Source organism: Columba livia, chromosome 4, assembly GCF_036013475.1.
Source record: "Columba livia isolate bColLiv1 breed racing homer chromosome 4, bColLiv1.pat.W.v2, whole genome shotgun sequence".
Taxonomy (NCBI): Eukaryota; Metazoa; Chordata; class Aves; order Columbiformes; family Columbidae; genus Columba; species Columba livia.
This window is the reverse complement of record NC_088605.1, coordinates 64,152,024-64,177,807: the sequence shown is the minus strand read 5'-3', so window position 1 is coordinate 64,177,807 and position 25,784 is coordinate 64,152,024. Positions and strand designations below refer to the sequence as shown.

Below are 25,784 nucleotides of genomic sequence, written 5' to 3'. Positions count from 1 at the left end.
TTTCTTTCTTTCCCAGTGACCTTGAGCCTGAATGGTTGGATGGTGTGCAGAAAAATGGGGAATTATTTTACTTAGAACTGAGTGAAAGTGAAGAAGAAGCTCTGCTTCAGAACAGCTGTCCAGAAATGCCAGCAGTGAATCATGTCAGGTTCCGTGAAAATGAAGCTGAAGTTATTCAGGAGGGATCACGGAAAGACAGAAAGTATGAACTGAAGAAATTGACCAAAATATTAAAAAAGAAGAATCTTTTACCAAAGCATTCTGCTAAGAAAGGCGGTGGAAGCTGTAATGTGCACTCTGCTGGTCCTACTTCCATATTGAAACACCAGTCCACTCAGAAAATGGGTGTCATTGTTCAGCAGAAGTACAAAGATGTATATGTTTATGTAAATCCCAGAAAACTGTACAGTGCTGGAGAAGATGAACAGCACAAGCTGCTGGAGGCCTTAGTAGGGATTGTCCATCAGTCTTCATGGAGCAGCAGAAGAGCAGAAAAACAAGGCAAGAAGGATAAAGTCATGAGAGGCATCGGTGAAGAGAAGCTTGTAGTACATGGCTTGGTGCCAGGTAGTTCAGCAATGAAAACGGGTCAAATCTTGATTGGTAAGTAATCCAATTAATAGTTAACTTCTGCACTCTTCCTTTAAAATGAAGATTTTTAATTTTTTTCTGTGGCAGCTGACTTGAAGAGACTTAAGTTATTACAACTATTTTGTCAGTTCTTGAGGGATTTTTTAAAATAAAAGTCATTTCATCTGATGTTACCTGTTTATTTTTGCTACATTACTGGTTTTAAGAGCATGTGATGTAAACTAGAAAGTGTTCACATAGTAAGGAGGTGACTATCCTTTAAGTGTGCGGGGAGTGAGCATCTTGAACTTGGAACAACAAATACCCCCACCACCTTTAATTTAATGCAGAATTTGCTCAGTAGGTAAGTGGGACTGGGGAAAGAGCTGTAGTCTGCCAAATACTTTGGTTTTCATTCTTTTCCACACCACCACTCTTAGATAAAAGGTTTAATGTGTACGCTTTAAATGGATTTTGCAAGATAAAAATTAGGAAAAAATATTGAGTAAGATATATATTACAGACTTTCTGCACAGACTTGTTTGGATATTCTGTTTAGCAAGTAGAACAGCTGCTTCTTCAGCAGTTGTGTTCAGAAAGCCTCCAAATGCATAGTGGGCCTGCAGTTTGAGGAGGCAGTGAGCCAGTATAGCAGCTCTCCTTTGTTTGTGTTGGTTTGGCTCTTGTCAGACACTTGCATCAGCTGATGCAACTAAATAACCCAGCAGAAAAACTGCCTGTCTAGTTTTTGCTGGTGTAGTGAGTTAAACTTGGGTCACAGAAGGTCTGACAAACACCTGAGTGTGAATCACAGAGAGGAATGAACTTCCGTGGCCAGTAGTGAAGGAGCAGAAATACATCCACTTCCAGCATCCAGAGGCCACTGAAAGGCCTTAGCACTCACAAGACCCCAACCCCAGAGACAGTAAATGCAGACAGCTAGCCTACGTCTGCAGAGGGGGGGAGGTTGTTTAATTACCCCCAAAACTGGTCCTTCATAGGGAGAGAGCAAAGATGTGATGTTGGTTAGAAGATCATGAAAATCTAAATACTATGGTAGCACAAATCCCACAAAGTCAGCGTGAATGCTTTTTAAATTCCAGTGTTGTGTGTGTAAAAAGGCAAATCGTGCTTTGACTAGCTGATTCTTCTGGCACATGTTTTTGGTAGGGATGCTGAAGAATACTCCAGAGAGAAAACTGGAGGGCTTTCAAATTTCACCAGAAAGAACTGATTAGTCAAGAACGGGGGGATGCAGAATGAGGGGAAGGAGGGAGTGAGTTTCAGCTTGATCTGCTTAATGGTATTTAATCTAGTTAGTGTAAGAGTGGGTATTTATAACCTGTAAGTTCATTTTGGGACACAAATTTGCATACACATGCATGGTTGTAAGAGCAGGTGTGAACTCAGAAGAGTGTAGGCGAATACCAGATCCAGGAGATAAAGCTAACCTTCTAAATGTTGATGGCACTTCATGTGCAGTACTTGATGATTTCCAGAGCTAGTGAGGACAAAAACTGTGGGGGTTTTGTTTTGTTTTAAATAGAAGAACATGTAAATAAATCTAAAGAGTCAAGCAGTTTAGTATGTCCTAGGCTATAATCAACCGGTATTGCCTTGTTTTTGGACGTTGGAAACAAATACTTTCAAACATACTGTAGTTATTCAGCTTTTAACTGGGAAAAGGGGCTGCATTCTGTGCCAACAGCATAAAATGTATAATTTTCATGTAAAAATACTTTCAAATTATATATCTATAGTGAACACTGAGCACTCTGCAATTTTTGTGCGGTATCTAGAAACAGGGATGCTTTGCATAAATTAGATGTTCAGGTTTCAGTGCTGTCTGCATAAAGAAAATACAGTTAAAAAAAAAATCCAGTCAAAAAGCTGTTTGATTTACTGCCTCTGTATTGCACATCAGAGGATGGGATAGTTATGGTACACACCCAAAACCTGATTTAGAAGCAACTGTAATTTGGATCATCACAGGATCTGAAGTTGGACAGAAAGTTCAAGAAAAATACAATAGAAGTTTGCTTTTATGTTGTTGCTAAAAGTAAGTTTTAAGAATCGTGTTGTGAATTGTGGAAACAGTCAGTAAAGAACATTTATGTGGTCAGTCTAAAACTAAAGCACTTGCACAAAAGTTAGCAGCTTCTTGAGCCATCACAGGTGGGAAATACCTGATCAGTATAGCCATGATGCCTGCTGGCTGGTTTGGTTGTAACTTTGTTCATCTTCATTGACCTGCATATGCATAGATATGAACATGTTCTTGTTTTGAGTTTTAGTATTTTAATAGCCTGCAGTGGTGCAGACCATTTTCGTAGTAATCTTTTGTGAAGCAAATACTAATTGTATCTTCATTTTAGAACACATGATTTAAAATGCATACTGTGGTCCTTCTGGCGACCAGTTTGCAACACGTGTTGCAGGCAGACAGTCTTGACTCAGGGAGTTGTTACTGAATTTAGTTTTTTGCTGATTAACATAAAAATTCAGATGACTGTTTCAGGAACTGAGAAGATGAAAACTAAACAAGACCCCGATTAAGAAAATGCCTTTTTCTCTGCCTTCTCCAGGCTCAACTTCAATCAGACACCTCTTCTCTCCTCCTTCCTGGTCTCATCTACACTAATTTCACTGCATGTTAACACTATGTCCCAACTCTTTTGATGAGGTAATGGGTGGGATTGTGTGTGTGATGTTTTCCTTCTGCCCCTCATTGATTACTTGTTTCCCCGTGCTGCAGCATGACTCCTCCACAGGCCATGGTCCTTCAGGGATGGGTCCCCTCTGTGGGCTACAACCCTTCCCCCAGTCACTTGCTGCTCTTTTTTAAATACATTTGGGCAGAGGTGCCACAGCTACCCTGGCCAGGTGATGGTACGCAGCGAGTTGTTTCCACCACCTTCAGAACTGGCTACAAGCAGCACAAGGCAGCTTATGCCCTCCCGCCACACAGGTCACTCCTGCAGCACCTGCCACCAAAATCGTGCCACTTAAACCCATAGAGTGTTCCAGCTCTCCTGTCCCAGTTAAAATTTGAGCTCTCTAGATGATTTTTCCCAAGTCTTGGGTTTGTAGTATGTTAAATAATAACCGAGTTACTGATTACTTTGTATTTTCATTGGCACGTTCGTTAACGTGTTAGTGATAAGTATGGTAGCCACTTAAATGGCTAACAGGGTTGAATCATAAAGGAGACTAAACTCTCTTGATTTTTTTCACTCTGAATAACCAGTTACAACGTCGTTATGGCGTTAACTTTTTTAGCAGAAATAACTTCCCTTAGGTGGCTTCTTCAATTTATTCTGAAATGTGTATCCCTTATAGCTTTGAACACTTAAAACATCTGTTTATTATTTGTGTACTACACTTTATTCTTTTTTAAGATTGCATATGGAAGTAATAAGTCTTGTTGCTGTACTTTATTAGCCAAGTAGAATGCAGACGCTGACCATATGAAAGTAAATACAACAGCAAAGCTAAATAAAACCTGCCGCTTTGTAACTCTGTAAAAAGATGCCACTCTATCCTTGTGTTGTTTATCAGTTAATCTTTTTTTTATATTTAGCAGTTCAGCCTCCATCTTCAGTTTTGAAAACAAAAAAGCCCTTGCTGATTTTTAAATTCTTGCTGTCACTTTTATTTTGCTTGAGATGAAATACAGTTGCTTTTATCTCATGTCTTTTTAAGTGTATTTTGTATTGTGGGCAAAACTTTTTTCTTGCCTGGCTTCACGAATAACAATATGCAAAGCTTGGTCTGCTATGTAAAACTCTCTAGTCTCATTTTTGAGTCTATCTCCAAAGATAAAAAGCTTCACCAAGTACTCACTTTTAGATCCAGGCAAATAAGGATTGTGATAGGAAATGCCATTATAATGACTTTTTTTTTTTCCCTCTTCAAATTGAAACCTGTCTATCTGCTTCACAGTGGGGGATACTTTTTAGAAATGCCGATGATCATCAGCTTTACTACAGTACAAAAGGAGAACTCATTCCAATGACACTGAAAATACAAGAAAGCTCTTTTTACTAGCAAAGTGTACTATTGTTATGCTCTTTGAAATGATCTTCTGTTCTTCCTGCTCTCATCACCAAATACCTGAATGGTTTGCATGAATTCTCTCACCTAATCAGTAGGTACAATTGTCAAAAAAGTGTGAAAACTACACAGGGACAGGGATTAGTCTTGGATTATAGTAAAGATGGGCTATAATAATCCAGTTTTGAACAAGTATACAAAAGATGCAGGCTGTCGTTGCACGCTTCAAGGTCCAGATCCCAAACCCGTTTACTGACAAATGGGGTTTTTTATGGGTTTCTAATCTGATAATTCTGTTGGTGTTATGTGGGAGGGTTATTTGCTTGTTTCCCATGAATAAATACATGTTTAAATAGTAATCTTTGCGTGTTTAATTTTAATAGGAAAAGCACAGATATTGCTGTTGGAGTTCTGAAGTTTTGGTAAAACAGACCATCATTACTAGAAAGCCAAGTGTATCTATTAAATTTCTGTGGCATAAACAAGTGTTTAAAACACGAACCCTTTACATAAAAATAAGCAACTTGCACTCATTTTCTGATAAAGTAAATGCTGGGTTTTGTCATTTGCAGACTGTGGAACTAAGAGTCCTGTCAGAAAAATGTCCTTGAAAGGACCAAAATACTGTGAGAATTTGAGATTTTCGTGAAGAATTACCATATATGGTGTAGTTGTTGAAAAGGCTCTTCAAAGTGGAGATGTTGGGCATGCAAGATAGAAATACAGAGCTTGCGTAAGCTTTGCTGTGTTCTTACTGTGGAGCTTGGGATGTCGTTTATGTTGTTTTAATCTCCTCTTGAAGCATAGCAGCATTGGTTTGGGTAAAAGCAGCCTGCTAACATATAAAACAAGTAATTGATCTGGCTTTCTTCAGCAGAATGTGTTCCATACTTTGCCTTTTTTGGAAAGGAGTGTGTGAACATTTATAAGTACTTCCACCAAGTCATTACCAAGAACAGAGGAAACTAAATATTGGGATTTTGTGGAAAAAAAAAAAGCGTTCTTCATCTTCTCCCATGTGAACAGCATGGTTTTGATTTTAATTCAGCCAAAAAAAGTTCATTTTCCATCATGGTATGGAAGTGGGATTCGCTTATCAATCAGTATCCATTGGCTTAATGCAAAGAAGATCTACCTCTAGAAATGGTGCAAACGAAAGTAATATACCTATGCCTCGTGGCAAATTGATAGGCAGTTCTGAAATAAACATTTTAGGGATGCCAACAGTCCCAAATACTTTTATAAACTTTGTTTAAAAAAAACCAAACCAGGAATAATTTGATCAGCCATGTGCAAACTAGATGTTTGAGATCAATATACGTTGTTCTTAACTAATACTGGCTGGATGTGAGGAATCTTTTCTAGTGAGAAGATGGAAAGGCAGAACAAAGAACACAGGAGGGAATTTCTTCCTCTCTTCCCTCTCTGTGGAGAACATATACGGACGTCTTATAATTTCTTTGTGGACTAGGAATCACTTTGTAATCTTGTGATAGAACTCAAAAGCTTGATTATTCACTGTTATTGGATTAAAAAAAAAAATAAGCATACTTTATTCCTTGAAGAGAAGGATCTGTATTTTTCTAAATATAAGTATATTTATTCAAGGTCTAGTAACCTGGAGGTGCCTGAAGAAAACTTGTTTGTTCTATTGCAGTTGCTCACCATGTCTCTAAAAATGAGACTGAGTGAGAATTTGTTCATCTTTCACCATATGTACTGTTGACTTTCATGACTGACAATAGTGATCTTGTTGGCCAGTAGAAATGCAAGCCAATAAGAGCAGGTCAAGTGCTATTCCATGTACTTACAGTAAAGCTTTTGTATACAACTGTATTATTGAAAAAACTAAACAACAACAACAAAAAAGGCAGTTTTACATTATTTCCTATCAGGTTTGAAATATTTCATGCAAATGTCTGCTTGCCTAAGTAAGTATATACATCTACTTCAGCAAAAAGGAAAAAATTCACTTTGGTTGTGCTTAAGAATTAAGTCACTTGAAGGGTTTTTTTCACCAACTTCATGGAGTACAATGATTGGAAAATGTATTTGCAATACCCTCCGTACAACTTTTTTTCTCTCTGCTAGTGAAATGTGTCTCTACATCTGAATTTCAGCGATGTTTCAGTCGGGGAAAATTTGACTTAACTCTGCAAACCATCAAGTGAAAAAAAAAAAAAAGGTTTTGTTTTTTTTTTTCTTAGATCAACTGCAACAATTGCAAACACCATTTACCCTTTTATTTCATTTAACCTAAACTGATTAAGCTGTAAGTGAAATTAGATTGAACTTTATACATTTGTGCTATTTTTTTTACAGACTTAATGTCTGCAGAACTAAGTCAGTCTCACTTTCTGTAAGTTTTTCACACTGCTAAAGGGGAAGAAACAATTCTCAAAGTGTGGATGTGAAACTAACAAAGGAACACTTACATATATAAACTCTTTCACTGGCATTATCACACTGGGTAGATCTTGTGGTCATGTTCTGCTTTAAGATATTCTGTGTTTAGAATTTTACATAATTCCTATTGTGCCAGTGATGTCTTTCATTCTGTTACTTCATAGCCTCTATTCTTTGAATGCTGTTGCGTTTGGCAAAAAAGCAAAGAGGGAAAAAGCGCAAACACACGTCCTCCTCTGCCCCACCTCCGGTTTTGGAAAGTCCATACTGATAAATGTAGCTTTCCTCAGTTGTACATCAAGTTGCAGTTGTTTGATAGGGATACAGCATTTTCTGGCAAAATGAAGGCAGCCTTGCAGGACTGCTTTGGCTGTGTCTTCTGGAAAACTGTTCCATTTATGGTATGTGATTATATTTTTACAAATTGAATGGAATAAATATTTACTGCTGCTATAAAGTTTTTAGATATGTACATTAGATGTCAAAATAAATAACACACTTTTGAGTATATAACATGTAAATACTGATGGGGCTTCTCCTTTCACAGTGTGTTTGTATATTCCACCCTGGGAGATGTGGTTCCAAAATATTGCCTGAAGTGGTAAGGTGCTTCACAAAATGTGTGCAGCTGGTTTGAATGTCTCTGTGGATTATATGACTGTCTTTACAACAGAATTTGTAATGTCTCCAGTGAAACAAAGAGAACACCAACAACTTTTGTTTAAACAGTGTTTCACATTGGCACAAGAGCAGTTTGTGTGTTCTCTTGTATTAGTGAATGATGATCTTTAATACATGGTACTACACTGTTCTTCAACAAAGAACGTAGTAATTCTGTTTATAATTTCTTGTTATATTAGAGGAGCCTGAACGCTCTGCTTTTGATTACTAATTTTCAAGTCCTGGGGCTCTGGCGTGGACTTACTGAGTTGCTTTTAAATGTTGTTTAACTTTCAACTTTCCTGTCTTTGATTTATCATTGTGTCAGAGATTCAATAGGCTAAAACTTTACTGTGCTGTACATGTAGAAACACATAGGTTAGGGAGAGAACTATTATTACTTGAAATAGAAAAAGCAATTTAATTCAGTCTGAGGGATGATAACATTTTTGTATGTATAACAAAGCTTAACCTTTTCTTGGTTTTGCTGTAAGAAGGAGCAGGAATGAACTTTGCTTTGATGTAAAATAACAGTTGTTGGTTGTTGCCTAGTACAGTAAAGAGGAATATTGTTTACATTTTGGGGGGATTCTGTATTTCCTTTCTGATGGTTAGTTAAGAAGAATGTTCTTTCTCGCATTGGCCTTAATTGTGTTTTACACCAATTTTAAGCAGTTGACCTAGTACCTGGGAAGAATTCCAGTCATATTTGATGGTATTAACAAGGTAGAAGATAGAAATAATTATAAGCTGTCAGAATTCTTCTAAACTTTCAGGTTCTGTTGTCTTTATTAGATTCTCGTGCATACTAAAGAAAAGGAGAATCTGTGTCTCTATGCATGTTATTATTATCACCATGATATTACTAGTTTGTGCTGAGCAAGTCTTCTCCCTAGAAAACTTGAAATCTGTACTGGACCTTACAGTTGTTCAGTGCTCTATTTCTGCAGTTGAGTACATTTTTGTTGCCAAGTCAGGACTTAAAATATAGCTTTACTAACACGCACATTTGCTACAAATCCATGTCCTTTCTCTAATCTCTTCACTCTGCCTGAAAGAGTGATGAGCACTGCTGCTGCTAGCTGGCTGAGGATTTCTCTGTTGCAGCTGTAGTTGAACACTGCTGTAATGCTGCCTCTGATGGCTTTTCACATGTCCTGGTGCAAGAAAAAAGGATGGGTATCATGACTGCAGCTTCTAGCCTGCTCAGTGTGCTCTGGAATTGATGTAATTCCCTGAGCCCTGCAAGTGCAGCAGCAGCTGTGAGGGACACGCTGGTTTATTTCAGTTTTCTCAATAAGGCTCACCTGAGTGTGATGAGAGAGAAATGTAGATACAAATAATAAAAAACCTTGTGAACAGAGGAAGTAGTGAACTGTCCAGCTACCTCTGAATTTACATTATATGCGCATAGTGTTGCTATGCCAGTCCCAGAATTCTTCCCCTCACGCCTTTCTCCATACGGGGGATGCCTCATAGTGCTCTTACACCACCATTCCCTCTGCTGCCCTCTGAAAGCTTTTTGGACAAGTCCAGGTTTGCTGTGTCTGATTCTGGACTGCCCTGTGCTGCCTGGAGCACCCATAGGACAGGGGGTGAGCTCAGGGTGCAGCTTCACCTGGGGTGGGACAGGGAAGGAGAACAGAGGGGGCTTCTCTATCCAACAGCCCATTAAGAGAACTTGTAGCATGTAACATGACTTGTGCCTTCTCTTCCAGCTTTGGCTGAAATTTAGTAATGAGATCAAAGCTATTTATGGTACAAATGTAAAAGCCTCATTTCCTTAGGAAAAAAAAGCTCAATAGTAGGTAGGCCGAAAGAAAACCTAGTACCTCAGTCAATCATTTTTTCTGGGTTTTTTCAGTCATTTATTTAGTGTCTCATACTACATGTTACACTTTTTATAATGCTGTTATTAAGAGGATGTGGAGGTACTTTTTTAATGGAGTCTTTGTGCAGCTTAAGCAAAATTGGGCTTGATTTTCAATTTGCTGTTCCAGAGCAGGTTTGGTATTTTCAGTTCATGCCCGTAAGGAATAAGAATAACCTGGGAATCAAGTCACTTTCAGTGTTAAATAAGAAGCTAATTTCTTTTATTCCCTTTCTACAGACAGAAGATAGAAGCTGTAAACTAATCAGGTTTTTCACCCAATAGGACAGAAAGCAGAGACAACTGAAGGTGACACCAAAGCAAATCAAGTAGAAAATAAGGCCTGTTTTGCTACTCTGAAGTGAACATTGGGCTCTGGAAAGCACCTAATAAACCATCCAGTCCTATATTCTGGTGCCACTGGCAGTCAACTCATACAGTTCTTTTCATAAATTTACATTGTGTCATCCTAGCTATTTTGCCCTAGATGGCATTATTGGAAAGCTTTATAGAAATTCTTTGAGACTGCAGAACCTTGTGATTTCTACTCTAGCTGCTTTCAGACCTAACCTTTACTCTCCTCACCTTCAACCAACATAAAGGAGTTCTCCATTTCCCATGGTCACTGCAGTATCACTTCTATGTATCTGATCTCATTTGATTTCATTTTTCTTGAGCACAGGTGAATAGAATTGTAAGGAGTGCTCTGGACAGGATCCTGTCAGCTCCTATTATTACTCACCTACATTCAAAGGGAATGCATTTCCTAACATATGCAGGTGTTGTATTTGTCTGTTTCATGTTTTGAGTCACTTAACTGCTTTCTTGAGAATGAATATACTATTTAATTCCATTATATCTCTGTTGTTCCAGTAATATTTATTGTTTTTTTTTTTCTTTTGTGATACCATGTTTCTTTTATACTGAAAAGTGCTTCCAGTTTTTGATGTTGACATTAGAGAAACCAGGAAGGACTAAGCTTTTAGTGACAGTTCTTCTGACTTAGGTTTAACCTAAAATCACACTTTACATCTTGGGCTGATGTTCTAAATTGACAGCTTAAATAATCAATTCTTTGGGGTGATTTAGTCTCCCGCTATCATACCTGGAATATCTACTGCTGCTTCTGCCTTTTCTGTTGTTTTTTTTGTTGTTGTTTTGGGTTTTTTTTAAGTAGATGAATGGCCAAAAAACCTTCTATTTTTAGTTTTCAATTTCTATTTCTATTCCTTTTGCCAGGTTTAAGTGGTTTTATCTTTTGGTGTTATTTTATGTTTTCTAACTTCACAGGCTTGGGTTTTTTTCCTTTGGTCTCTTTTATCCTTCTTACACACTCCATGCTTACATATGCATCTTTTTGAGGCGGAGGTTATCAACTAATTATTACTAGTATACTTCTCTAGAATATTTTCCCCTCACTTCAGACAGAAATCCCAGTTTGATTTTTGTACTTTAAATTTCAATGTCTGTTTTAAGTTTGCAAGCTCTAATTTGGTTCTGTTTGCTTTTGTAACTAGTGCCTTTAATTTTTCAAACCTTTTCCATTTGCAGTTAAAAGACTTTTTATGAGATCCTGGGGTTTTTTATCCCCTTATCCAATAATGGGAAGACAGAAAGTGCAAGATGTGGTTAGGCAGGAAGATCTGGCAGCTAAAAGCATGAAGAGTGCTAAGTAAGAAGCCACAGCGGTGGGCAAGGCATGGAAGAGAAAGGACTAAATCATGATGTGGCTTGACAGACAACGGAGGCATAGGGACGAGGTAGCTGTGATTTATTAAAATAAAAAGAGAAAGAAGAAAAGTGACATTTCACAAGGAGCTAAGCCAAACTCTGACTCTCAATACCACAAAATAAGGGTGTCCGAAGCCTGTCACATCCTGTCTGCACAATCCCCGTCTCTCTTTTGCCAATTCTAGTGCTCATTTAATCAAGTCTCTGGGTTACAAAGATCAGCTGCCGGAAGAGTGAGTGGGTTTCTGTCAGTTTAACTGAGGTGCGCGGTAACTGCCAGGGCTGCTTCAGACAGAGGGGCCCAGGGCTGCTGAGATTCTCCCATAATTAGGTGCAGCCAACACTTGAAACCTCTGGTGTAAGTGATGGCCCTAGAACTTGTCAGCTGCTACAGAAGAGGGAATTTTGGAGTGCTTTTGGAAACAGCAGGGTTTACATCAAAACAGGGAGCAGTGGAGAAGGACTGGCAAGTGAGCAGAGGTGGCTTTGGAGGAAAAAAATACTTCTTAGGCGTAACTTAATTGGTGAAGTTTTTGGGTTTTCTGATCAAGTAACAAGAGTGGTATAAGCCTGTATGGGGGGGAAGATGCTTTGACAGTTACTTTTGTAAAATGATACAAGCATAGCAGTGAGGCCTTAAAAGCATTGAGGTAATAAATGGATGTTTCTAAACACAGTAAATGTTGCATGTAGAAGCCATCTACTTAAATGTAACAAAAAGACACTTGTGATTGTTTGAATGCCATATTCCCTTTTCAAACAAAACACTGTTTGACTTTATACTGTAGTGTAATACCTTCATTATGCTTTTGTCTGTTTTATTTCCAGGAGATGCTCTGGTTGCTGTAAACGATGTTGATGTGAATTCTGAAAACATAGAAAGGGTTTTGTCTTGCATTCCAGGTCCTATGCAGGTACAGTAGTTGAACATTTATTCTAAATGTCCTCTATAAAAAATAAATATTGTTTCTAGCTTTTTTTTCCTTAGGAAAGAGAACTTAGGTGCTCTTTTTCTTAGAACTTTCCTATCTACTTTTTGAATGCATTAGCTGACTTCAGTTAAAACTGAGAGTAGAAATTTCAGAGTTTAATTCTGCTAAGTTTTGTGAAAATAGCTGCAAATAAGTGACTCAAGCCAGTTTCCCATTAAGGCACATGAGGTGCAGTCCAGCTGTTTGATGTTCTGTTCGTCATCAGCCAGAGTAAGAAAGCACATGCAACATTGTGCAGGAGGTGGCATACTTGTAGGTTTAGACTAACCATAACACCTGTTTTTTTTGCCCGGTGTGAGAATCAAGGTATTTTGTGATTTCAGAATTCTGAGTATTCATGTTTACGAGAACTAGTATGTATCTATGTGGAAAATCAAGTTTCGTAACTTTTCCTGCTCAGAAAACAAGCTCATTATTATGTTACCACTTGCATTGAAATCAATTACTTGTTGAATACAGGGAGGTAACTCCTTTGAGACATGCTCAGTGATACTTTTAACCAGTGATAGTTGTAGTTAGGAGAAAAGGTGGCAAATATTGTTGCTTTGAGAGTTGTTATTTGGAACACCGATCTTGGCAAATGAAGGACAGGGTATGTAATTTGATGCCTTGCTGCTGGTGGGTAAAAGGACTGGAGGCGTGCAATCTACCAATAGCATGTATTAAACAAGATATTGATACCGAGCTTAAAAATAAATATGTCAGCCACAGAATAGTAGTGGCTTTTTTGTCAGGTACTGTTTTTAAAACACTAATATTTGGTACGGAAATACTTAAACAAAATAATTATATCTTCATCAATGTAAAGGAGGCTCCCAAACCACAAGAGAGTAAAAAGAAGCCTGAATAAACAGTAGTGCTATTAAAGATATTTAAGAGCAATTAACTGGAGAAGTTGATGCCACTTTCATCTTTAAATAGAAAAATTAATTCTCAAGTATTTTAAAGCTTTTAGATTAAATACATTTAAGACCTTTCAAAACTGAACAGTGATGAAGGTTGACAGAAGTTAATAATAAATACTGATTTAAAAAAAATTACCTGAATGAGTAACGTCTCTTCCCCCCCAACCTGCTGCACCTATCTTCTCTTCTAGCTATAATGAAGAATTAAATAACTAATAGAATTAGATAGCTATTTCAGAATTAAACCAGAAGAGTGTTGATTACCTAGGATGTTAGTAGCATGAAATTAAGTATTTTGAGTTATTCTGCTTAAATCCACTTCCTGGTGGACAGGAAGACAAAGTAAAAGTTGCAACTTTATAGATATGAGACGGGGCAGGTTAAAATTACAGTATGTCTGTAACCTCTAGGTAGTTTTTCTTCAGTTAGAATATATGAGGTGATAATAGAAATGCTTTACTGTTCAGAGATAAAAAGAAGTAGAAATCTTCGGGTTTGGTTAAACATCCTTCTGTTTGCAAGTTATGTAGCATAAGTGGCTGTAGAACTACATCTGCAGCTACAGTGAGACTGGGCGCTCATTTGTCAGTTCAGGAAGCTTTCCAAGATATCTGACAGTATGAAGCGAGCCTAAGCTACCAGACTTGTGGTCAGATATTGGCAGAGCTCCATGGTAGAAAAACCTTGTCTTGCCTGTCTTTGACCAAATATGGAGTTGCTGTAACTTATTAAAAACAGAATGATTTAAAAAGCAGAGATTATATAGTTTATTTAATTGTATCCTTGGTAGATTAGAGTATATGTATTACTTGTTGCTAAAATGCAATGCAACCCATTATACATAGTAGTTAATTTTAATGAAACATTAATGCTTATGGTCTCAGTAAATCTATCGAGCAGACAGAGATTACTTGAAATGTGTAGCTGTTTGTCGTGTTGGCTTTCCAAAGCCTTTTATTAAAGTGCAATTATTCCCTTTTTAGTGTGCAGTTTGAGTCAAGCCAGGAGAGTGATTGCTGAAATAAACCAGTGGAGAATTCAAGTACAGAGTTGTGGGTTTGTTGCAGTGTAGAACACTGTTCATGCCGCTGAAGAAAGAAGCTGGTTGTGTCTGAGATTTAGTAATAAAGGCAGCTATTACACAAGCAAGATTGTTAGTGTAGTCTCATTCATTGCAAAATATCAAAAAAAGATGCAGTTTTAAAGCCATTTTACCATAGTCACAAGTTATTTACATAAGCTGTCACTGCTTTTCTGGGTTCAATGTTAAAAATTACTGGAAGGAATTTCAAAAACTACCTAGATTTTCTCATTTGCAGCATGTGGCATAATGTCTCTCATTACTAGATTTTATTTCCGGAATTTTGCTTTCCTTACCTCAGTTTAGGGAAACTAGCTCCTAGGCATGTAAGGGCTAGTTTAGTGTATTTATTGAGCAATAAAAGTACAAATGCTACATCAATCTTTGTTTTTTTTTTCTTTAATGCCAGACCTGTTTCTTTTTGGGTACCTGCATGTCACCTGGTAAGATAAAGTCCCAATTCTGGTTAAAGTACTGGATATCTCATTTAGAAGTTCTGCAGCAGTCACTGAATGTGACATACCCCTCAATCAAAGCTTGAGATAGTATGAGGAAATTACACGCTGCAGTCTATACAATTTTATATTTCTATAATCAAAATAGCTGCCGTTTCCTAACTCCACAAGATGGAGAAGACTGAAGAGGAAGATATGCTAGAAGAATACACTTTTCTTTACCTTGATACTCAGAAGTAGTAGAACCATTTTACCCCAGAATTTCACATAACATTCAGCCTGAGGCAGATATTCAGAAATTTCAGCCTGAATTTTTCACTTACAGTTGTGCAAACGTTAAGCAAATGGAAAACAGAGACTAACAACAGGAAATGGCAGGCAATGCTACCAGCTTTGTGTATAATAAAATCCATATTCTAAGGCATAGAGCTTTCTTGCAGACAAACAGAAATCACGGCTTTCTAGGTCACACCAGAAGTACAACAGCAATATTTTCTATTTCTTACACTGACAAATATTTGAGTATTAAGAAACAAATCAAATACAGAGTGACCTTCCCATCACACTTTTAAGTTTTTAGCAGTTAATAGCCAGGGACTCGTTGGAGCACTTACAGGTTTTGTACCTTCTGCTTTTTTAATCTAGTTCTTAAAATTCCTTTGATCTCCACAGCATCCTGTGGCAGTGATTTACAGAACTGATTTGAGTGTTACATTTGTTTGTGTTGATTTTCCAACTGCCTTCTAACACAGTGCATTTCATACCCCCAGGTTTCTGTGTTATGAGGAGGAGTTAACTGTCCGTGTCTTACTCTTCTTATCATTCCACAACTTTGGAGAGCTCTGTCACGTTCCACTTCTGTCATATCTTTCCTAAGTAGAAAAATCCCCATCTGTGTGCTTCATAGTTTGCTGTTATTGTCACCTTCATCATTGTCTTCTTGCAGGGTGAATGAACTGTTTTAAGTATTGAGAATGTGTGCATGCTGTATATTTATAGAGTGCAATAGTAGTATTTTCTGTGCTTTTCCCATTCTTTGTTTCATTTCCTTTTGTGTTTTCTGCTATGCATCGGACTGATGAAGAGAAATAGAATCAAAGCTGTGAAAGATTTCCTAGACAGTATTTACAAAAGGGTTCTTCAGAGTCATGTATCTAATCAGATCCTGTGCGCTGCTCAGGATGAAGATTTGTTTCTTCTCCACAAAAACAACATTAATTTTTTAGGGTATGTAGCTGTTTAGTCTATTGATCATTTTCTATTACAGCATTTTCCAGCCTATTTGGTCTTTTCCACAGTAATTTTTTTAAAAAATGTGGGAATTATATTAGAATTTGGACAAAAGTAGAGAGGAACAGAAAATGTCATGTTTTGTGGTGTTACTTGGACTTGTGGTCAAATTGTGGGGAGGGACCTTTTCAAAATACAGTGACTTCACATCCAAGCGGTGCGGTATCGCCCACGGGGATGCAGGAGGCAGCACGGATGCCCGCAGGAGGAGGGAGAGTTAAAGTTCTGTTTGGGCTCAGTTGGTTTTGAGCTCTTGCTTGGAGGGCCATACTGTTGTGTCTCTGTGACAAGAGAGAGTGAGGTCTTTTTATTTTTAAACTAAGGGACTAAAAGATAGACTGCAGCAAGAATTACATCTGTGCATTGTTAGTGTAGAGACTCTAGCCTAAGTGTCATGAATAAGTGTCCACAGACAAGCTGTAGTAGAAGTTAGGAGAAATAACTATTGAGCCTTGAGGAAGCGTGCAAGAAGTTAAACAGGGCATCTGAAATACATGCAGATGGTGTGACGAAGAAAGAGAACTGAGTCACAGAATACCAGAGGAGAAAACATACATCTACTAAACTGTAAACCATCAAGTTACTACGTCTTAGAAAGCCACTGCTGCTTAGCTGGGTGTTTCTGCTCCTGGAGTCCTGTTAATACGCAGTGTATGAATTGAAACTGAAATGATGAGGAGAGAGCAACACATGAGTTACTGTCAGAAAAGAAAGTGGTAGCACATGGCAGGAGAGCAGGACTGAATGCAATGCTGTTCCAGAGAATGGCAAAGGAAAGGAGAAAAAAAGCTGATAGCAGCCAAAATAGGAGAGGAAAAGATTAATGAGAACTGGCAGGAGGGAGAAGACAGGAATGGGAAGGCAGCAGCCAGTGACATAAATGTTGTAGCTGGAAGAGCTGATGATGGCACTTCTTTCTGATCTAATTTGAGAGGCAATGCGTGTTTTAAAGCATCATTATTTTTTGCTGGCACGCCTCTCTTTAATCACAGAATCACAGAATGGCTGGGGTTGGAAGGGGCCTCTGGAGATCATCTAGTCCAACCCACCCATTAAACCAGGTCTACCAGAGCAGATCACACAGGAATGTGTCCAGGTGTGTCTTGAATGTCTCCAGAAAAGGAGACTCCCCAGCCTCTCTGTGCAGCCTGTTCCAGGGCTCTGGCACCCTCAAAGTAAAGAAGTTTCTCCTCAAATTCAAATGGAACCTCCTGTGCTTCAGTCTGTGCCTGTTGTCCCTCATCCTATCACTGGGAACCACTGCAAGCCTCTTGACACCCACCCGTGAGATATTTAGAAACACTGATGAGATCCCCTCTCAGCCTTCTCTTCTCCAGGCTGAACAGACCCAGCTCTCTCTGTCTCTCTTCATAAGAAAGGTGCTCCAGAAGTATGTATATACACAATTACAAAATATAAATAATCTGTATTTAAATGTGTAAATTACCTCTGCTTAGGCTTTCAAATTTATTGCAACTGGGAAAATAGAAACCTGTTTTGTTGAATCAATCATTAGGCTAAACTGTCGCTGACTTTAAAGAGAAGCAAGATTTGCTGCGATGTATTATGTTTAGAACTTGCCCGTCAATAGGCATGTCAAGGATATTTTAGAGCAATCAATCAATCTTGAGTCAAAACATATGAAAGAGGGACCTGAGAGTGCTCTTGCTTAGTCCACATTGATACATTCTAGGTCACGTTGAACAATGACAAAAACTAAGGTATCATGCAAGAAAAATTTCTCTTTGGAAATTACAATTTTATGCCCAGTCTAGAGCCAGTATTTCTCACATATCCTTCCTTCACACTTAGGATGAAGTGTTCGTTCACAGAAGACAATACTCTCTCCTCACTGCTGGAACAACTGAAATATTTTTTGTAAGGCAGTGCTCATAAAAAAGAGATTTATAAAGCAAATTGTGAAGTATATTTCCACACCAGGTTTGGATTTTGTGTTCTTTGTGAGCCAGGAAATATGCATTTATTCTAAAACTCCTTGTTTTTGTTGTATTGGGGGAAAAAATAACACTATATGAAGTAAGCTTAATCATCTAAGCTATTTTTTAAGAGGGAATGCTCTGTCAGTGGTTTCATTATTTTTTTCTTCTGAAGACAGCGCACAAGTGATGTAAACAATTTCTGTGCTTCTTGCTACTACAATTGTGAAATATGAAAATGAAAATCTTATTTGCTGACTTTACATTTTAAAAAAACAGTTAACAGTGAAAATGTTGGCAGGTTAAAAAAGCATTGTTACTGAGTGTTACAAATTAACAAACTTTTGCAGTCTAATGTAAATCGATATTCCTGTGCAAATGTATCTGTCAGCACATTTCGAAAAGCAAAGAAATGCACATGAAAAACCTTGAGGATGTGTACTTACGAAAGTGCTGACATTTTGAAATAAGTCAAATGGTGTGTATGTTTCAAAAACGTGGCAATAGGTTTTGTGTTCAAACAAACTCAGAGCAGTAAGTGTACATTTCCATTCTCAAAACCGTAAGAGTGAAGTATGAAAACACACGAAACCACATGCTTACTTACATGGTTCATAGAGCACGTAATAGCTGGCTTTGTCCTTAATAATAGATGGTTATGCAATGCTGAATATATAACTGGTTTTCTTGAAAGAACAGAAATTTTTGAATGCTTACATCTTTGCCAGTAAAGCTGAATTTTATCTCTTAAAGGGCTCAGACTGCATCTGTTTCATCTGATACTAGAACATAATTGTAAATACAGCGTCATTGTCACAATAATTATCTTAACAGGTTAAACTTACATTTGAAACATCAATGTTTGAGCCTGAAGGAACTTCTCAGCAAAGGTATAAACAGACACAGTCGAGTATGAACAATCTGGTTCGGCTCCTGTGGGGAGAAGACAGTACGGACCTTCAACAAGCTATACAAGACCTGCCTCATATTGTCATGTTCCTCACACTGAAACTGGACTCTGAAACATCGAAGGATGAGGTATGAGGCTAACTAAAACTGAAGGTGAAAGGTAACAACTTAAAACAGCAACTGCTATGCCTTTTGATGTTTAAAAAATAAAATAAAAAATCTTGCTAGTCATTGAATAGTGGATAGTCTGTAAAATGTCCATTTTGACAGAAATAAGGTCTGCAGTTCCAGGAAAAAAAAGTTAGTGTCACTGCTGACTAACTAACTGGACTTGAAATCACTTCAGTGCTGCTGAAAGGCTTGATGTAAAAAGAGCAGGTTAGAGGTGTTAACAGACAAAGCAGAGGAAAATGTAAAGTTCGTTATTGTCTCTCAGCTGCTCACAGTGATGTTTTCAATATGCCTCTCAAACTCCAACTATGAAATCAGCCTAGTCAAAGAAGTTTTTGCCCAGCGGGAGCCGTGTGCAGCCCGTGCACATGATCCGTCTGGCCCCTCCTGTTTTGAAATGCTAATGTGTCTTTTCTCGGAGGACTCTTCACATCTGCTCTTTGCGGTCTTGATTCTTGCTTGGGCAACATTTTTGAGCTACTGAAGAACTTTTCTTTTGTCCAGTAAAGTTTCCTTTCACATCTCTTTGTTTTTTGTGTTCTTCAGAAGAATTTTGCCAGAGTACATATTACCCATTGTAAGTTTGTTTAGATGTTGTTCGTGATGTAGCCATAGCTACAAATGCTCCACTGAGGATGCTGGGAAGATACAGAACAGTGTGGAGGGATCAGTTTGGCCTCTTCCCTGATCTGAAAATGACGAATGGCCACAGTGGACTTGTTAGGAACAGACATTTGGAAAATCACCCTTTTCCCCGTCTGTAAATTCTTCTTAGATTTAGCATAGCGCCCCAGTGATCTATATTATCTGTGATGTGGAGACATCAAATGAAGCACAAGTTTTGACAGTCCCCAGAGAGCAGGATGGTGAGACAGTGATTGAGTGGAGAATAGAAGAAAGTTTGCTTTTTCTCCCCTGGAATTAATCCTTAGATCCAGTCAGTGCTCCATCCTTTCTCTGAGATGTCTCTATTTTTTGGGTACTATTTTTCAAGTGATAGAAGTCTGTATTTCTCTGTTGGTGATGTGTAATAGAGAATAAGTGTTACAGCTACACATAATAGACACAGGGCTGGGGAGGAGAACCCTAGAAAATAACCTGGTATCATAATATCACTAAAAATGTTATGAAGTTTGAAGAGTTAAGTGCTTCAAATCCAGGAAATTACACTTATGGCTACTTGTGCAACCTTAATTCGGTCCTTTTGTCAATACACAGCATGATGTTGTCTTGAACTGTTACACTTTTTCTGAAAGGTGCCTGTCTGCAGAGGACAAGACAGACAGATAATACAATTAAGACTTACTAGGCAGCCATAAATTCAGTACTTCATAACTCTGGAGTACGTGACTTTGCAATATAAATCATGCTCTTTTAACACAATATTTTTAAGGTAATGGATGCTTCATTGTGTATTTCAGCAAGATACTAACACTGTAAGCTTCGGTTTGCAGTTCCTAACAGCCCTGTTTAAGGTACTAAAATTTTTAATGGGAGGTACCTTCGGCAGAAATTAGTTTATACAAGTGTCTCTTATAATTATTTTTATAGTGTTGCAACTTGGCGAAGTCATTCTATGCTTTTTCCCCACCCTGAAGCTGCTCCTATTAAAACATAAAATACTGCAGTATTTTTCTGCTTTATTTCCCTATAATAAAAAGGAAAAGAGCTAATTTAACTGTGAAATAAATAAACTTAAGATGCTTTATCAAAGTTCACTTACATACTGCAAATGGTTCTTTCTTTCTTCACTTCTAAGTTTGTAGTCCAAGACTACTATGTTATATGCATAGAACAGCTATGGGCAATTGCTGTAGACTTAAAGGCCGGTGTTTTCTTGGTCACGTAAATATAAAAAAGTATTAAAAAGATATTTCAGGGGCTCTGGCTCCTCTGTTAGTAGATGAATAGACATGCAAATACCTAATTGCAATTCCTGCACTTCAGAGTAAATGGAGTACTGCTTTCTTGCCCCATGATTTCTTTACACTCTCCCAAGAAACAGGATTAACCCTGAATGTTGGGCAGAGGTAAAAGAGGAATTGAAATGCACTTGTTCTCCCTTCACACCATGGAAGAATTGTTTCCTGAGAAGTCTTGGCAGTTACGCAGCCCCAAATAGTCTCTAATGTTGAGAGATGCTTTGCTGGTGTAATCAAGCTCTTTATAACGTTTCCTAAAAAAAGAATGCTGCCTTCTTCAAGGCATTTGTCTTTAACTTGATGAACAGTAAATGACAATTATCTTGTAGATACACTGTTCTAGATTTGGTTTACAGTAGTACTTCAAATCAGTGCTGAAGTTACTACATACCTATGCCATATTGCACCGTAAAAATATAATGGTCCTTTATGAAGCTTCTTTACCCATATCCAGAGGAGGCATGGTATGCAGATCACACCCACAACAACAATGGCAACTAGAACTAGTAACTAATTCTTCCACTTGGGAGCTTTTGGCACGCAAAAACAGAATTAATGAGCTCTAAGACTTGTACGCTGTATCAACTCAGTGATAAAGTGGTACTAGAAAGAATGTAGGATGTGTGGGTGCATGTGGGGAGTGTCCTATATGGTAGTGGTTTCAGTGAGTAAGGTCGGGCTTGTCTCTCTTATGTTTTTGCTCAAGGTAGGTATACCATTATAACATATGTTATTTGTACCAGTGTAACACTGTAACTTTTTCCTCTGTTTGAAATTATTTTGGCCATACCTTGTTTTAAAAGGAATAATGTTAATATTCTTTGTTCATGGTTTTGTTACTGGAGGCATGTGTTCTGCAGATATTACTGAGCAGCTGCTGTGATAGCTTGGTGCAAACAGACGCTGACTTGGACTTCCGTGGCACTTCTCCCTGGTTTTGTAACTTCTGAACTAATCTTTAACAATTCATAGTTGTCTTTCCATCTACTGTTTGTTTTTTAATTTATGTAAGATGCAATGTAAAGCATCAGTGCACTCTGAAGATTATAGGTGTGTAGCGGGTTGGCACCGTTTTGACACAATTTCTTTTAACCATTTCCTATGTTCTCCTGACTGTACTCTGTCTCCCTTTTTTTGTTGGTTTGGTTTGTTGGGTTGTTTTTGTGGTGGTGGTGGTTTTTGTTATTGTTGTTTAGGCTCAGAAATAGGTCAAAAATTGGAAGCTGTTTGATATTCCATTAGTTTAGATACTCTGTCCAGGTTTGGGTTTTTTGGGTTTATACTCCTTAAGAAATGAGCTACTTCTCATTTATTAATTCCATTGTCGTTGGCTTATGAACTTTTTGCCCTTCTGTGAAGACAGTTGATCTTGTATGGTGTAATGCGCTGAACCTTGCTAACTCATTAATAAATATATGATGCAGTGATGACCTTTTTTTACAGTTATCTTTTCCTTCCCTGGGAAAGTGTACAGATAATTCACAAATGATTTTTGTGTAAAGGCCCCAGTTCATAGTGAGGAGAAAAAAAGGCTCTTTCTCACCCTTTGTAGTGTTGTAATTAGAAAATGGCAGGGCTTTTTCCAGCTGAGGGAGTGATTCAAGAAAAAAAAAAGCCTTGTCAGTAATGAGTATTTGAAAATACAGCTAATTAAAGTGGACAAGAATTAAGAGTTTGCCAGGTCCTTTTGTAATCAAACTTTGCATTCTTTCAGTAGTGATGAAGGAAAATCTTCTAATGGCTGTTGGCACTGGCTGGATACGGTTAGTGACATAAATAGGAAAAGTTAATCACATCTGTGTTTCTTTTGTTTGTGTAGAAAGATGATTTAGTATGCTCTTTGCACTGGATATGCTTAATATGACATGGATTATTTCTGGCCCATCATGATTTGGCAGAAAGCAATAAATGCAGGGAATCATATGTTTGCTTATTACTACATTGTTAGGTTGATGAAGTAATTAATGTATCATTTTTGAAAATGCTTACATAAAAAATTATTTTAAAGAACTGCTTAGAAAAAGAAAAATAATTGTCACAAGTATTTGTCACCAAGCTTCTGACCGTCTGTGTCAGCATACTCTTAAAGAACTCATCTTGAAACTGAAGATCAGTAGTGATAAAGTTGTTAAATGGTGTATATGTTATTTCAGTATATACCTCAGTTATCTTTTATGCTACCCATGTAAAGCAATTAGGTGGGATTATACAGAGATGTGGGAGTTTTCATATTCTTATTGTTGGTTTTCAAGAGCTGCATGTTTGATGGACAACATGGCTCCTAAATCACAATGAAAATACTGACAGAAACATACAAATATTAACTATCTCTTGGAATCAGATTAGTTAAATGCACGTTAAGCTGTAAAGTGCCCATAATGTTTGTAATACTATGTTTCTCCATATAATAATGTTTCTAAATAAGTCCTATTTTTTTATAAAATAGACACGTTAAACTTGTAATCATTCATGTGTGGTTTAGAACTTTCCAGCATACCCGTGCAGACCACTGCTTGCTTTGATGCCATGCAAAAATATATAATAAAAGCTCTCATGTTTAAATAAAAAGAAAGAAAGAAAGAAAGGAAGAATGAAAGAATGAAAAAAAAAAGTTATCTTGTTTTCTGTGGGTTTGTGATTTTGGGTTTTGGTTTTCCTTCGCTTAACTAACAGCAAACTTTCTTCACAGCAAGAAATTCTTTATCAGTACCCCAAATCAGAAGCATCCCAAAAACTGAAAAGTATAAGAGGAATATTTCTCACGCTGTCTGACATACTGGAAAGTGTTAGTGGTACCCAGATTATCAGGTAAAAGTATTTGAAATATAATTTGAAATATAATGTATTATTACTTTATTATTTTACACATACGTGTACAGAAAAATACACATGGGTCATGCTTCAAGTTCTAGAGAAAACAAGAGCAACTCTTCCTCTTAGGCAGTAATATTTTAACTAGGACAGCATGCCAGAGTTGGACTGCTCAGTCTGGATGTACATGGACTTATGGTCACTACTTTGTCATGGCTGGCAATGACTAGGATTTTTAGTTCTGTGAAAATGTTTTTAGATCCCTTCTTAGATGTCTTAAAACATCCTTATATAAATTGGGATGGCAGATTGGAAATTCTACAACAGCCTCAATCAAATTTTTAAAAAATTTTAAAAAGATTAAATGTAATTTACTTAAATTCATGAGTGCCTCCTACTTTAAAATTAACATTTAATATACAACCCCAAAAGATTGTTGTACCCACAGACTAGGACTCTAGTAAAAAGTCTCATAAAAATGACTCCTTTTGGAGCAGTGTAGAGATAGTGGAGATATGTCAAGATATTATTGAATATTTAAAGTAGATTATTAGAATAATTAGAAGTGAAGAGCAAGTATCATTTCTCAGTTTCAGACTACTTCTTTCCATTGAGAATCAGTATATCAGTTTACACCTTTTGGTGGTCTCAGGCAAGATTCTCTTCTGCACAACCGTGCCTTGTGTGTCAGACACAAGACCTGGATTTGGTATAAAAAAAGCCAAATATAAGTAGGATTGCAGGCCCAAGAATAGAGTGCGAACAATACTGCAGTAGTGAACAGCATTGATGATAATAAGGAATTACTCATAAAGCCTGTTTAATAGATTTAGGTTGGGTTTTGCACGGATACATTTTTCCTTAAAGCAGTTCTTGAAGTGCTTTTGAATATTGTTGTTTACCAGAAAATTAGTACTGGTGAATTCACTTTGGTTTACATTTGTTTCTTTTCTTCTATTTTTTGTCTCAGACTTGTTGGTATCCTGTTACTTTGACTGCAACACTGTGCTTTAACCATGTTTATAACTTTCTAGTTAGTGAGTTACTAAAAGTCCTGTTACTGATGTATTGATCAACAGGAATGCCGATTGACTTTTAGCAACAGGTAGCAAGCACGATATACCAGTATTTTAATGCAGTGCCACGTTAATTACCACTGAAATGTGTTAAATGCTTATGCATCAGGAAAACTATACAGAAATCTGTGATAACATAGACCTTTCCTGTTAGCTTCTCAATTTCACATTTTTTTGAGTTCTAAAAATATAAAAGCACTTGTGATCTCTGTGGACTGTCTCAGGTCTTCCAAAACCAGGACAGACCCTAGCTCTGCTGTGTAGCTTTTTCTGTCAGCAGAGTAAATTATGATTACTGTGTCTGTACAAGTACTGTTTATCTTTTGGGATGGGGATGTTTATTTCCTTGTAGTTAATTGCATTATAAATATACAACTTGGTTTGTTTGGAAAGCACTTTTGGTTACTCAAAGGATAAAGCTTTTCTGGTGACCTGTGGAAATACTAAGGTATTTCATAACTCATGAAATTATACTATTGATTTATTCAGTACCATCAGTTTTATAGTATGAGTGAATCAGTAATGGAGCTATATCCTGTAAAGTAAATTCTTGAATATTTCAAGCATAAACTGAAGTTACTCTTCTTTCACTTTGCAGCAGTGTCATCTTGTTATTTAAAATTTCTAATGTGATAATAAGAAAGGTGGGGTCTTGTTATGAATTTAGTATTGGAGATACTTACAGGCCTTTGTTTTAGCAGCAACCAGTATATTTAATATGATAATCTGGTGCATAATGTATGGTTTATTACTAAGTAGAACACTGTTTTCATGTTCTAATCCACCCTGTGGTTCAGATGAAAGTTTTCTGTGTCTTTCTGGGATTGCTGAGCTTCATGGAGCAGTTTTTTATACAGGATGATAGCATCAGAGTTCAAGCTTATGTTTGTCACTCAGGCAGTATGTTCAGATACCTCTTGGGCTTGTTTCCAAAGCATGTGTGTG

General features: G+C 37.4%; 1 protein-coding gene across 7 annotated transcripts in view; it reads left to right on the top strand.

The window, feature by feature from the left end:
* INTU (inturned planar cell polarity protein) overlaps positions 1–25,784 on the top strand; it is a 52,803-nt gene that overhangs the window by 10,286 nt on the left and 16,733 nt on the right. For all 7 annotated transcript variants that reach the window (XR_010472412.1, XR_010472411.1, XR_010472410.1 and 4 more), the window contains exons 2-5: positions 17–603; positions 12,119–12,204; positions 18,785–18,988; positions 23,642–23,760. Coding sequence is in view for 4 of the 7 variants with exons in the window: in XM_065062055.1 (XP_064918127.1) it covers positions 17–603; positions 12,119–12,204; positions 18,785–18,988; positions 23,642–23,760 (996 nt within the window). In the remaining 3 variants the exon portion in view is untranslated. The remainder of the gene's footprint in view (positions 1–16; positions 604–12,118; positions 12,205–18,784; positions 18,989–23,641; positions 23,761–25,784) is intronic.